This window comes from Macaca fascicularis, chromosome 3, assembly GCF_037993035.2.
Source record: "Macaca fascicularis isolate 582-1 chromosome 3, T2T-MFA8v1.1".
NCBI lineage: Eukaryota > Metazoa > Chordata > Mammalia > Primates > Cercopithecidae > Macaca > Macaca fascicularis.
In genome coordinates this window covers 163,598,418-163,612,123 of record NC_088377.1, presented here as the reverse complement: position 1 = coordinate 163,612,123, position 13,706 = coordinate 163,598,418, and the positions used below count along the sequence as shown (strand labels likewise).

At 35.3% G+C, this 13,706-nt stretch overlaps 1 protein-coding gene across 4 annotated transcripts in view; it reads right to left on the bottom strand.

Annotated features, from left to right (window-relative positions):
- PTPRZ1 (protein tyrosine phosphatase receptor type Z1) overlaps positions 1-13,706 on the bottom strand; it is a 192,381-nt gene that overhangs the window by 67,148 nt on the left and 111,527 nt on the right. For all 4 annotated transcript variants that reach the window (XM_005550625.4, XM_005550626.4, XM_005550627.4 and 1 more), the window contains exons 7-8: positions 11,012-11,169; positions 10,717-10,867 (exon numbers count right to left, since the gene is read on the bottom strand). In XM_005550625.4, coding sequence (XP_005550682.3) covers positions 10,717-10,867; positions 11,012-11,169 — 309 coding nt within the window. The remainder of the gene's footprint in view (positions 1-10,716; positions 10,868-11,011; positions 11,170-13,706) is intronic.

Below are 13,706 nucleotides of genomic sequence, written 5' to 3'. Positions count from 1 at the left end.
CTTCATTACACACACTAATCTCTACTGAAGTGATCTCTGTCACTGTCAATCATCTATTTTATCATTATTACTGCATCGTTTGCATACTTCCATATTATTTTTTCCTGAACGAATCTTGACTCCTCTAGTGGATTATAAACATAAGAACTATAGCTCTGTAGTTCTATATTGCCTAGAACATTGTTTTGAACATCTTTGGCATACAGATTCATTCTTAGAAATAAATGAACAAAGAATATCTGCAAGTTCATGGTGACTTAATTTCTCTTGTTTGGTACCTGAAAATCTGTTCAGTTCAGGGTGTGGATAATTTCAGTTATGAAAGACATACTATTATTGGAACATTTTGTTCTTAAAGAATCCTTGAACTAATTAAAAATTCCCAACCAAAGAAAACCTAAAATTGCCATTTCAGTATTTTCCAGATGTGCTGACAAAAATCCCATTTTGTTATCATAAGTAAATTAAGAAAATAATTTTAGGGAATTAAAAGACTTGTTTGTTTCATCTGAAAAAACAGTATTATGAAAATCATTCAGAGACTTATTAAAATGAATTCAGGTCCATGCTGGGAATCAAGCCCCAAATTTAGTCCCATCAGAGAGTGCCCTGGTACTTTCCAAAATGCATTTCTAATGTGATAGTTTGGACTAATTTGGAGAAGAAAAACTATAACATTTTATGGTATTTTACTAATGAAGCAGAGTAATAGATATCTCTTCACAGGCCAGACAGATTTGCAAAGTAGAAGGAGAGAAAGATCTCTCAGGCTGAATATTAATTAATATACTTACAGAATCTGGTCTTTGTTTTCAGGTGATACCTGAAGTTACAAAGCCACTCGATGACAGCATGTGGTAGACTTAGGTAAATCAGTCATCACTGATACAAAAACTACAAGGACTCAAAAATATGTTAACAGCTGCCACCGATTGTGACCAAAATGCCTTCTCTCTGCTAGTTTGCAGTTCACCTCCTGAACACAGGAGGGCACCCACAACTAACAATTGGTCTTATAAATGGAAACAAATTTTACATATATTTAGTAGTCACAATTTTAGCATATGTACAATATGCTAGCAGTGGTATAGCATATGTACCATATGTACAGTATGCTAGCAGTGGTACAGAAATGATTTAAAAAATATGAATATATATATACCTTTTAAATACGTGAATAGCTTTATATCAGTTAGAAATTATTTTTCACTTCAAACCTTTGATGTTATTTTTTGTTTAGGGAGGGCTTAGGTTGGGGTGTTCCTTTAGAAATAAAAGAAAAATTATTTCATTATCAAAAAACACTAATTCAGAATGAGAATGTATTTTAATTTAGGTCTATACTACATGATGTTACTCTACTGAGTGAGACTTCTACTAATGTCCAGCAGATGGCAGAAGACCTTCAAATTGTCTCAAGTGAGCTATTCACGTTTATATCATTGGAGCAACAACCTCCTTCTTGCTTCTAATGAATCCCAAGTTCACTTTCAGAGAAGTTGGCAGTTACTCTGGACAATATCATTTGTAGATTTTTGTCCTCGAAAAAGCAATCCCACTTTTTTACAGAATGGGAATGATTTAAAGTGAACTATACTCTTCAAGATGAAACTGTTTTGAAATGCATTAATTTTATGCATATATACAAAGCATAACAGTCTCTTGAGAAAAAAAAAAAAGGATTCATTGCAAAATATCCAAAGGACTACTGCCTAAATAGCAGAAACTACTTTGGTTGGATGTCTATGTTTGTCTCGCCTTAATAGTAGCAATCAGTAGATGTGTCAAAATTTATGAAGCAACATTAATATAAAGTAGAGCTCCAAAAAGAAAGTTATATTTTCTTGCCCATAGGTTTTCACTTCTTGTAAGAGTTTGTTAGTTATTTGTTTAATAGTTTGAGTTTATATTTTAATTAGAAATGTATTTTTTAAATACTTGTGTTTATTGATAATCAAAAATACAGTTGCATGTTATCAAGCTTTAGGTAAATCTTTTTTTTTTAGATGTGGAGTCACAGGATCATATGGTGAAAAAAACATACATACTTTAGAATGTTATTAACAGAAAAGCCTATATTTCTATATGTAGTTTATGATCTTGCCAAAGGGTTTCCTTTCTATAAGATAGAACTGAATCTTTCAAATAACAATTTAGTTAATTCCATATACACTATTTGGTGTTCAAACCATGGAATGAACATAGAAGAAGAGATTAATAGACACTAAATTTTCCAGGTTTTGCATATATTTCCTATTGAAATCAGCTCAATTATCTTTTTAAAATTTTATTATTATTATTATTATTTTAGACAGAGTCTTGCTCTGTCTTCCAGGCTGGAGTGCAGTGACAATCTTGGCTCACTGCAAGCTCCTCCTCCCGGGTTCATGCCATTCTCCTGCCTCAGCCTCCCGAGTAGCTGGGATTATAGGAGCCCGCCACCACACCCAGCTAAAGTTTTTTGTATTTTTAGTAGAGATGGGGTTTCACCATATTAGCCAGGATGGTCTCAATCTCCTGAACTCATGATCCTCCCGCCTCGGCCTCCCAAAGTGCTGGGATTACAGGCGTGAGCCACCGCACTGGGCCAGCCCAATTATCTTATTAGAAGCATATGTACTCTGTAAAGTACGTTTTCTGGATTGAAAATCAGTAACGTTTTTCCAGATGAATATGTACTCAGACATCAAATACAAGCTGCTATAGAGTAAAATAGTAACAAAAATATAATTTTCCTGATCATGAGAAGTTCGAAACTGTTGAAGCTTCATTCCCTCCCTCAGGACTACATTTCACATACTGATTCCTTTCCACATCTACATGTGATCTGGCTCATAGTTACTGATTCTTCAGGAGACACTGGCTGAGAAGAAGAACCTAATTGCTGGTTATTGCAGGCTTCTGGCTGTGAGTCTGGGGCCCATGTCAAGTCACACAGAGTACAAGTAAATGGCACTGTACCATACATGAACAGTGAGCAAAGAATCCTCACTATAAAGAATGAGAATGTAGTCTCCTTTATCAGGGAGCTATATGTGTTCTTGCTTTAAAAACTTATTTTTAACATTCCACTCTCATCTGCTTGATTCTAGGCACTCTAGACATACAGAAGAAGAAGGTAGTGTCTGAGCCTTTAGATGACCATTCCTGTGATAGCTTTCAAACACTTAGATTCAGTAAGCTCTCAGATGTAACGAGTGGTTTTAGATTCTAAATTCTGCACTCCACTGATAGAGGAATGTATAAAAAACTTACAAAAAATTCTGCCATTTAGGCCAAATTAGGAAATTCTTTTCAAATTTATACACATTTCCTACTAAAAATGGTATAAGCTTCTTAAGCTTTTAGCTGACACAAAGTCCTGTGCTTTATCATTCATCCTGTCATTACTTAAATGAAGAGTGAACACCTACTACGTAGGAATGGACATGATCTGTGGAACCAGTGCCAAAATATTAGTACGCAAAGCACTGAGTGACATGAGGAAAAAATGAAGAAAAAAAGAAAAAAACAGAGACAGAGATATACAAATGCATTCCTTGGCTGTGACAAATCTTTGTTCATCAAGAAAGTTGATGCAGATGACCAAGGGGAGATAGGAGATTCCTTCCACTTCTGTTGCTCTCTAGCCTGCCTTGGAAGAAGCACAGTCTGCCCTGAGGGAGAAGGCGCAGTCTTAGCTTCAGGTATTACGAGTAAAATGCGGATTGATACGAAATGGCAGGGAGGTGATTCTTAGCTAGTGGCAGAGAAAATGTCATAATTACCCGAGACTACACTAGGTCTCACTCAGTTATTTCCCACTAATTTGAAGTTCTGTACAGTATAACAGTTCATGACAAAAGTGCTTCATAAATACATGCTAATAAGTACACCACTTCCTTATTTGAAGTTTATGACCTTCATTTTTAAAAGTAGTAAGACAATGACTACTGGGAGAAAAGCTGAATGACTTACAGACCCAGAAGGTAACCAACGAGGTTGTGACTTCTCCTCGGGCAGTAGCAGATCCTAATACAACTGATGTAAACATTTACACAAATGTTGAATGTAATTGGAAAAGATCTATCCCTGTTTTGTACTTCTGAATGATTACATATTCACTTTAGATACTACTAGGTATCTACTAGGGAGGCTGAGGCAGGAGAATCGTTCGAACCCAGGAGGTAGAGGCTGCAGTAAGCAGAGATAACAGCCACTGTGCTCAAGCCTGGGTGACAAAGAGAGACTCTGTCAAAAAAGAAAAAAAAAGACAGTTTTCACTAACTCTTTCAAGACCAGATGGTTGTATTAAATTCTGTGATCCTTAGAAGAGCCAGTGTCCATTCCATGATGCCAAAAAGAAATGCCTTCCTAATAAATGGCAGCTCTCCATACAAATGGAAATACAGAGGTTTGAAGTTCTGATAAAATATTCATTAATTCACAAATAATCTATTGAGTGCCTGCTGAGAATGCAAAAAATGAGTAGGGCCTGGTCCTTAAGCTTACAGAGTTTATATGAATATATGAATCTCACGTGGTTTTTGCAATTATTTATAATGTATTTCTAAAAATACATTTTCCTACAATGCATTTATTGAGAGCAAGATTTTGACAATTTTTATGCTAGCTTTTACTTCTCCTCCTGGTCAAAATGAGGATATTAGATATTTATAATGACAAAAAATATGTGAACTGAATGTACAAAATTGAGGAACTGATTAAGGTTTAATATATAGTTGTAACTATATGATGGAATACAACATAAAAATTAAGAATGATATATTAAAGGTATAATATGAAGTAAAAAAAAATCAGTAAACAGACATGTGGTATAGTCTCATTTTTTTGTGAAATATAATAACATTTTTAAAAATTTTCAGAGAAAGACTTGGATGGATCTTTACCAAAATCTTCATAATAGTTATCTCTGGGTAGTGTAATTACAGGGTATTTGTATTTTTTTCTGTGTCCTTATCTATATTTTCTACGTTGTATAAGTTCATGCAGTAAAAATTTATTTTCAGATTGAATTTAATAGAGATCAAAACTGAATATAAATACAATCCTCAATTCTTATTCTCAAATTCAGTTCTAAAGGAGATAGTATATCCATTGAGAAAAAAACTTTCATAAGAACACAGTATTTCTATGCACAAGACAAATGATAATAAATGCTCACTGAATGCAAAGACTCATGATGAAAAAAGCAAGTCCTAGTTTGTGAAGAAAGAAACAACTAATTGCTAAGAGTCTAATCAGATTCATGTCTCCTCTTTTTTCACTGCAAAAATAAAATCAAGTAGCTCACTTCTTTATAATGATTTCAGTAAATGCAGACTGTTATATAATGGGCATCTATAAAAATTATTACCTAATAAATCTTGATATGCTAGGTGTTCATTATTGTTAAGTACGATAATTTTACAGAGGATTAACAGAGTCAAAATGAAGAATGTAAATTATCTAGGTATTTTTTTCAGTCACAGAGGAAACTATTTCTTAACAATTCTATCATAATACTGATACTACCTTTTTAAAATTAGAATCTTTCTTTTCCTGGAATGATCTTTAATTTTGAACATGAACTGTACACACAGCTAATACTACTGTACTGTATTCTTCTGAAGGCTTTGTAAATTTTTCATTAATTAAAGGATGTTCAGCAAGAAGAACTTGGCTCCAACCTGTCTGGAAATCTAAAGCCAGTCATTCCTTCTGTGTTTGTTGCCAATAATACATATGCTCTTTTTAACCCCAGAGGCTTAGACATAAGTAAGCTTTGGCCAATGTTTTAATTCATTCACTTATTCACCATTCATCAAGGAGTCAGAGAGCTCTTACTACCTGCCAGGTGCTTTTTCAGATGTTACAGGTAATACTGAGATCAATTAGACAGGGATCTACCAAGAAAATAAGGTATGTACATAAACACCCCTGAAGCAAGGCAAGAGAGGCAAAGTGCCACAATTGCAGGTCAGGAATTACGACGGTTCAGAAGAAAGAGGAATCACATTCAGTTTTGGGTAATCAGGAAGTCCCTATGCTGCATAAGGGCATATTAATTATTTGACAGTGGTTCATATTAAAGCCAAAAAAGAATTGACTGAATATGTAACTGTGTGAATGAGACTCATCCAACTAACATGACCTGACTTTTCTATTTCACTGTTATCTCAAAATGATATATTTTGACAATGACTGAAACTTTAAAATCATAAATGTGCATATTAGTCTATGTAACTAGAAAAAAAAGTTCTGTTATCATCTCTGATCCCCCCTAGAAGGGGATATGTTTTGGCAAATGAAGGGCCCCTTTCTAAAAATATTTACTTATTTATTTATTTATTTTTACTTCAACTTTTATTTTAGATACAGGGGTACATACGCAGGTTTGTTACATGAGAATACTAAAAGATGCTGAGGTTTAGAGTACAAATCCCATCACTCAGGTAGTGAGCATTATATTGATAGGTAGAGTTTTTAATTCACCCACCTCTCCACTCTCTCATAGACCACAGTGTCTACTGTTCCCACGTTTATGTCTATGTGTGATTAATGTTTAACTCCCACTTATAAGTTAGAACATGAGGTATTTAGTTTTCTGTCCCTGCATTAGTTCACTTAGGATTATGACCTCCAGTTCCATCCATCTTGCTGCAAAAAAGCATGATTTCATGTTTTTATGACTGTGTAGTATTCCATGGTGTATATGTACTACATTTTCTTTAATCTACCACTGAGCACACGGGTTGATTCCATATCTTGCTATTGTGACTAGCACAGCAATGAACATATAAGTGCATATGTCACTTCTCAGAAGAAAGCATACAAGTGCTAAGAAACATATGAAAAAATACTCACCATCACTAATCATCAGAGAAATACAAATCAAAACCACAATGAGATACCATCTCACACCATTCAGAATGGCTACTATTAAAAAGCCAACAAACATTGTATCTGGTGAGGCTGCAGAGAAAAGGGAATGCTTATACACTGTTGGTGGGAATATAAATTAGTCCAGCCATTGTGGAAAGCAGTCTGGAGATTTCTCAAAGAACTTAAAACAGAGCTACCATTTGACCATTTGACCCAGCAACACTATTACTGGGTATACACCCAAAAGAAAATAAATCATTCTACCAAAAAGGGCCTTTTTAGATTGCTGAGCTCATTAGGATGAGCATGGGTAGGCAAGTTTGAAGGATCTGGGACAAAGCTAATTTTCCTGCCTTAGGAAGACGTGAAGACGTGAAGACTTGGGTGCGATGAGGGTAGCAGCTGAGACTCTGTGAGGGGAACTGACAAAACAAGAGGGTCAAACAATCTGAAGGCAAAGACTCTAAGGCCCAGCAAGGGAGACTGCAGAAGAGATGTGTTTCTGCTAACATAATTTTAGAACAAAAACTGATGGCCATAAAGACACAAAACTTTAATAAAAACTGGGAATGACTTTTCAGCACTTTTATTTATCCTAAGGATATACAATATAAGGGAATAATACTTTTTAAGTAATATTGTCTAAGCTGTAGGCAGATATTTTGATGAAATGCTGAGTTTTGTAGCCTCTCCCCATCACTCCATAAATATTTAGTCAAAAATACAAACATAACAAAGTAGTTGGTGTGACTGGATTTTCTTGAGGAAGCTGGGGAAGGCACACATATAGGATAAGTACACAACAAAAACAGCATGTAGATGTGCATTTTTATTGTAAAGCTTTCTAGTTTTTCCTTAAGTATTGCATATTTAAGTCCCTTCAATTTAAATGAGTCTGTTTTGAGTTATTGTTTTTCTAGTTAGTTCTGCCATTTATTTTGGAACCAAACCACACACAAACAGGTGATAAATAACTTATTATTACTACGGCAGTCATAATAGTGTTGCAGCAGGGATGTAAAATTCTGTGACAATATACACACATGGTCTAAGGGAATAAAATCGATTCCCATAAGCTCCATTCAAGAAAATTACTTTCCTTACTTTATAGGTCCTATTCTATATTTATAGAACCCAAAACACCAAGTAGTTTAGAAAGTGTTGTTTCTGTGTTTGACCTTAGGATAAACAAAACACTCAAAATCCATTACTATTTTTTTGAAGTTTCATGTCTTTAAAGTCATCAGTTTTCTATGTAAGCAGAAATTATGTTCCAGTATAAAAGTAAAGTACAGTGGATAGAACTTTGCAAAGCTTTAGATTCAGGGAGAGTTAGGTTCAAATACTGACTCCATTCCTTTCTAGTTGTGTAAACTTGGGCAAACCACTTAATATCAGCTTCCCAAACTGTAAAATGAAGACAATGAGGCCACCTTCATAAGAGTGATGTTAGGTCTAAGTCAAATATTGTCTGGTTTCAATGCCTGGTAGAGTCACACAACACACAGTAGCTATTACTGTTTTTGTTATTATGGATTATTACTTTGGACCTTTAACACTTAACTGTGAAAGCAATGTTCTACATTAAATCAGAATTATACACAGGTTTACACATTAAACAGTGCAGGAAGCACCCATCAAGCATAACTTGCTATGTTTTTATTATGTGGAAATGGAGTCTTTCAGCCATGCAGTGAATATTTAGTGAATGAGAGCTTTACTTTAGTTTGGCCATGGAGATAAAGAGATAAAAGACTTATTTACTTCCATTATAGGGTTCAGAGATTGCTGGCAGAGACAAATAAGTAAATAGACAATTACCAAAATATGGCAACTGCTATGAAGTCTGGAGAAGCTGAGCACATCGTACAACATTCAGAGGAGCACCATCTACAATCTATGGGTATAGTGTTTCCTTGAGTGCGCAGTCCTGTGGCCATTGCCAGGGCCAGACTTAGGTGGACAGAAGTAGAGTCAGAGATGGCCTCCCAGTGGATGCAATGCTCAACTTGAGTCTTGAAGAATGAGGAGGCAGGGAAATTAAGACAGTGGAGACGAACATGCCATCAATGGGGAAGCCAAATGTATAAATGCAACCTGGAAGAATGTAGTCTTCATCTTCAGGAGACTTCATGTAGTTCAATGTAAGGATGCTAGTTGGGGAGGCTTAAGCACTAAGACTGGTAAACCTACACAGAGCCTATCGTGCAACAACAAACAGTTTGAATTTTATTCCAAAAGTGATGCAGAGCCAGTGAAGGGTTTTAATAAAATAGAACTGATAAAACTATGTGACCAAAAAAAACCATATTTATTTAATTTATAATTTGGTCTATTATATTTAAGAAGAGGGGATGATTAAATTCACTTTCTTTTTTCTAACCGATTGTCTACTTTTTACTGGACAGTATGCTATAGTATTTAGTACTGATAGGAATATAATTAAATTTCCTCACTTTGGGGCACTTTAATTTAAAATTTGGTGTCACAGTAAATATAGCTATTCATCACTGCTGTCTTGAGTTTTATTTTTTTGTTAAAGGATAAACGATTCTTGGAAATATCACATTAAAACAATAAAAGCTTGTTGTTTTAATGCCTAATCTTCAAAAGCAGATGATTATTAAATTAATATTCTATGTGGCAAAAAAAATCATTGAATTCATTGCAGGACTGATATCAAAGAGGTCCATCTACTTGGAAAGGTTAGAAGTCCCTAGTGCAAAGGTCACTTCAACGACTTCTTTAATGAACAAGTGACAACCTCAGTAAAAACTGAAAAGGAAAATTTCAGCAGATGTATCTGATTGTGTTCTCTGGACATTTAAAAATGCTTTTAACTACTGTGTCAGCTTCAAAAAAAACAGAAGGCACTCCAGAGACCCCTCTGGTGTCATTTCCCTTGGCTGTACCTCACAAGAGCAAATTTCTTTTCCTCCAAAGAAGGAAACTGGCAAGAAGATTCACTTCTTATTCATTAATACCTCAGTGCATTTATTTTCAGTACTGATTAGGTGCCAGGCTCCTTCTTGGGGGGTGCCAACACCAAGATGAGCACTTTAAAACCCAAATACTGTGTCAAGACTCAGTTCAAAGGCGGTTCTTCCAGGAAGGTTTCCTGATCATCCCAACCAGAAACGATCTCCCAAGCTCTGAACACCTCAGCCTCTTATTCATTTCTTTCTCATACCTCTTAGCCCAGGCAAATACCAGAAAGTGAACTCATAAGTGTGAATTTTGCTTTGCTACTTATTACTGTGTATTCTGGGAAAATATTTTCCTTATTAAATCTCAGTTTTTCAGCCGAGCGCAGTGGCTCACGCCTGTAATCCCAGCACTTTGGGAGGCCGAGGCGGGTGGATCACAAGGTCAGGAGATCGAGACCATCCTGGGTAACACGGTGAAACCTCGTCTCTACTAAAAATACAAAAAATTAGCCGGGCGTGGTGGCAGGCGCCTGTAGTCTCAGCTACTCGGGAGGTTGAGGCAGGAGAATGGCGTGAACCTGGGAGGCGGAGCTTGCAGTGAGCCGAGATCGTGCCACTGCACCCCAGCCTGGGCGATAGAGCGAGACTCCATCACAAAAAAAAAAAAAAAAAAACCACAAACAAATCTCAGTTTTTCTCATCTGTAAAATGGGGCCATTCTTACGGGAAGAATAGATTTTTTAATTGCCATTTTATAGATGTGGTATCTGATAGTCAGAAAATTAGACAGCTTACCTAAAGCTACAAAATTAATAATTAAAACATTTCTAAAACTCCAACCCCTCTATATTTGTCATTTTACCAAAATTACCTCCTATAACATTGCATCTATGACAGTTGTAGAAGATTATATTTAAATACATACCTGCTTCGTGAATCTCTTCCTTTCCAGTGTATGAGGAAAACACCTGTCTAGAGAACTTGTACTGTTGCTCTCGAAAATTGTTTTGTAAGTAGTCCATCAGCATGACATAACCAGATTGTTGCATTGTAAGAACTTCACAAAAAACAGCCAACTGAAAAAAAGATCAAATAATTTCACATATCTGCTTCAAAGGCATTGGTAAATGCTTTAAAACAGATATTTTATAGCAAAGTTTGAACATAACGTTTTTTAAACGGCTTTGAATTACTTGATTTGTTTGAATTTCTAAGATTACCTGGTTTTCGGAGATGCTAACTGTATCTTTAAAAACAATCCAGTCAACTGTGTCTGTGCAGGGAGGAGATGTCAATGAGCCATTGTAAATGTAATACTTGTCAGTTGAGTTTGGCAGAAGGTTCAACAGTATGAATGGATCTAAGGCAGCCTGCTTTCCTAAAAAGGAATAATACACATCTCAGCTGGAATCTCAACACTGGAACTTAGCTGTTCAAAGCTTCTATGAAGCAGCGACACATGCTTTATTATGCATTTAATCAAAACTGAAATTTTGAAACATTTTAGATATATTTTTAAATGGTAATAAAGCTGGCATGCCCCAAATTGTATTACACATGTCACTATACAGTGTTAGATGCCTTATCTTTACAATATCAAGATGGTGAACAGAATATTTTACATATAAAAATACTCAGAAATCATATGATCATCTCAATAGATAGTTACATCACTTCATAAGACTCAATGCCAGTTCATGGAAAACAAAAACAAGACCTTATTCTGGTGAAGATGATCATCAAAGCCTGCACTAGTCATCATATTTAAGAATGACTTATTGGAAGTGTTTCCCCTAGAGATCAAGAATGACACCAGGATGTCCTGCCATCACCACTTCTATTTAACATTGAACTGGAAGATTGAGCCAGTGCAATAAAGAAAAAAGAAACAAAAATCTTAAGATTGTATAGGAAAAAATAATACCATCACAATGTACAAATAACATGATTGTGCATTTAAAACATTGAAAATTATTTACAGGCCAGGCATGATGGCTCACACCTGTAAAAAGGCCAAGGTGGGTGGATCACGAGGTCAGGAGTTCGAGACCATCCTGGCTAATATAGTGAAACCCCATCTCTACTAAAAATACAAAAAATTAGCTGGACGTGTTGGCATGCGCCTGTAGTTCCAGCTACTCAGGAGGCTGACGCAGGAGAATCGCTTGAACCAGGAGGCGGAGGTTGCAGTGAGCCAAGATCGCGCCACTGCACTCCAGCCTGGGTGACAAAGCGAGACTCCATCTCAAAAAATAAAAAAATAAGGAAAGAAAGAAAGAAAGAAGGAAAGGAAGGAAGGAAGGAAGGAAGGAAGGAAGGAAGGAAGGAAGGAAAGAAAGAAAGAAAGAAAGAAAGAAAGAAAGAAAGAAAGAAAGAAAGAAAGAAAGAACATTTACAAAGTATGAGAAATAAGTGAAATTTGCAAAGTCCCTGTACATAGACCAATATACAAAAATCAATTGTATTTTCGTGTACCATCATCAAACAACAGAAAATAAAATTTAAAGCAATATGATTTAAAATAGCAAAATATTATCAAATACAAATAAATCTAACAAATAATGTGTAGAACATCTACACTGAAAATTACAAAACACTCTTGAGAGAATTAAATAAATATTAAAATGGTAGAAAGACCACGTGCATGGGTTGGAAGAGTCAGTATTGTGAAGGTGTTGATTTTCCCCAAATTGATTCATGGATTCAATGAAATCCTAATCAAAATCCCAGAAGGCTGTTATGTGTAATTGACATACTGATTCTAAAATTTCAATAAAAATCCAAAGAAAAGTTAAGGAAATCTTGAAAAATAATAAAGCTGGAGAACTTTCACTAGTAGATACGAAGATCTGTCATACCGTTACATATAACGCTGTAGAAATTATGATAGTGATGTATTTGTGCAAAGACAGATGAAGAGAACAATGGAAGAGAAAATAAAAGAGAAAAATATGATCATTTAATCTATGATAGAAAAATTATTATGGAATGTGGAATGGATGATCTTTTCAATAAACAGTACTATATCAATTGAATATCCTCATGGAAAAAAGTGAATCTTGATTCCCTACTTCACATCATAAGCACATATCACTTCTAAACTGATTGCAGATTTAAATGAACATATTAATAATTCTTTTAAATGAAAATATTAAAAAACTATCATCATAACCTAATGGTAGGTTGAGGTTTCTGAAATGGCACACAAAAAAATATTACTCATTAAAAGAAATACGAGAAAGTTTAGTATATGGCAATCAAGATCTCTTCATCAATAGTCATTAAGAGAGTTAAAAGGAAAGTCAAAGAGTGGAAAAAAATATTTTTGATACAATATGCACTATGTGTTTGTGTGTGTACACACACTAATAAATATTGATTTATTCTTATATATAAACTTGTATACAGATTATAGAATTTCTATCCCAAAACTGGTAGAGTTTTCCTAGGTGGGCCATCTGGCCTTCAAACCCTGAAACAATCCAAATATATCGGTCTCCTTGAATAGTCTCCAATAGCACTTATCAATAGCAATACCTTGGTCATTTAGCTATTTGTGAACCAGCCCTCACTTATGCAGGCAGCAATCTATTTACAAGTGAGATCTGTGTCTAATTTGTTTTCCTATCTCCTGAGCTACCCACACCAGTGCAAGTCCTCTGCCCTGTCTATGAGATTGAGGCCATTAAGAAATAGTCCCTGAAGCCAATCAGTGTAGTCTAAGTGAGGTGGCAGAATGTAGAGCAGTGGTGTTAATCCTTATGTGAATAATCCAGGGAGTTTTAGAAAAATACCAATGCCTCAGGCCCCACTCTAGACCATTTGAATTAAGATCTCTAGTGGTCAGGCCTGGGCATCTAGATTTTAAAAAGCATCCCAAGGTGATGCAAACATGCAGACTACTGTAGAACATCC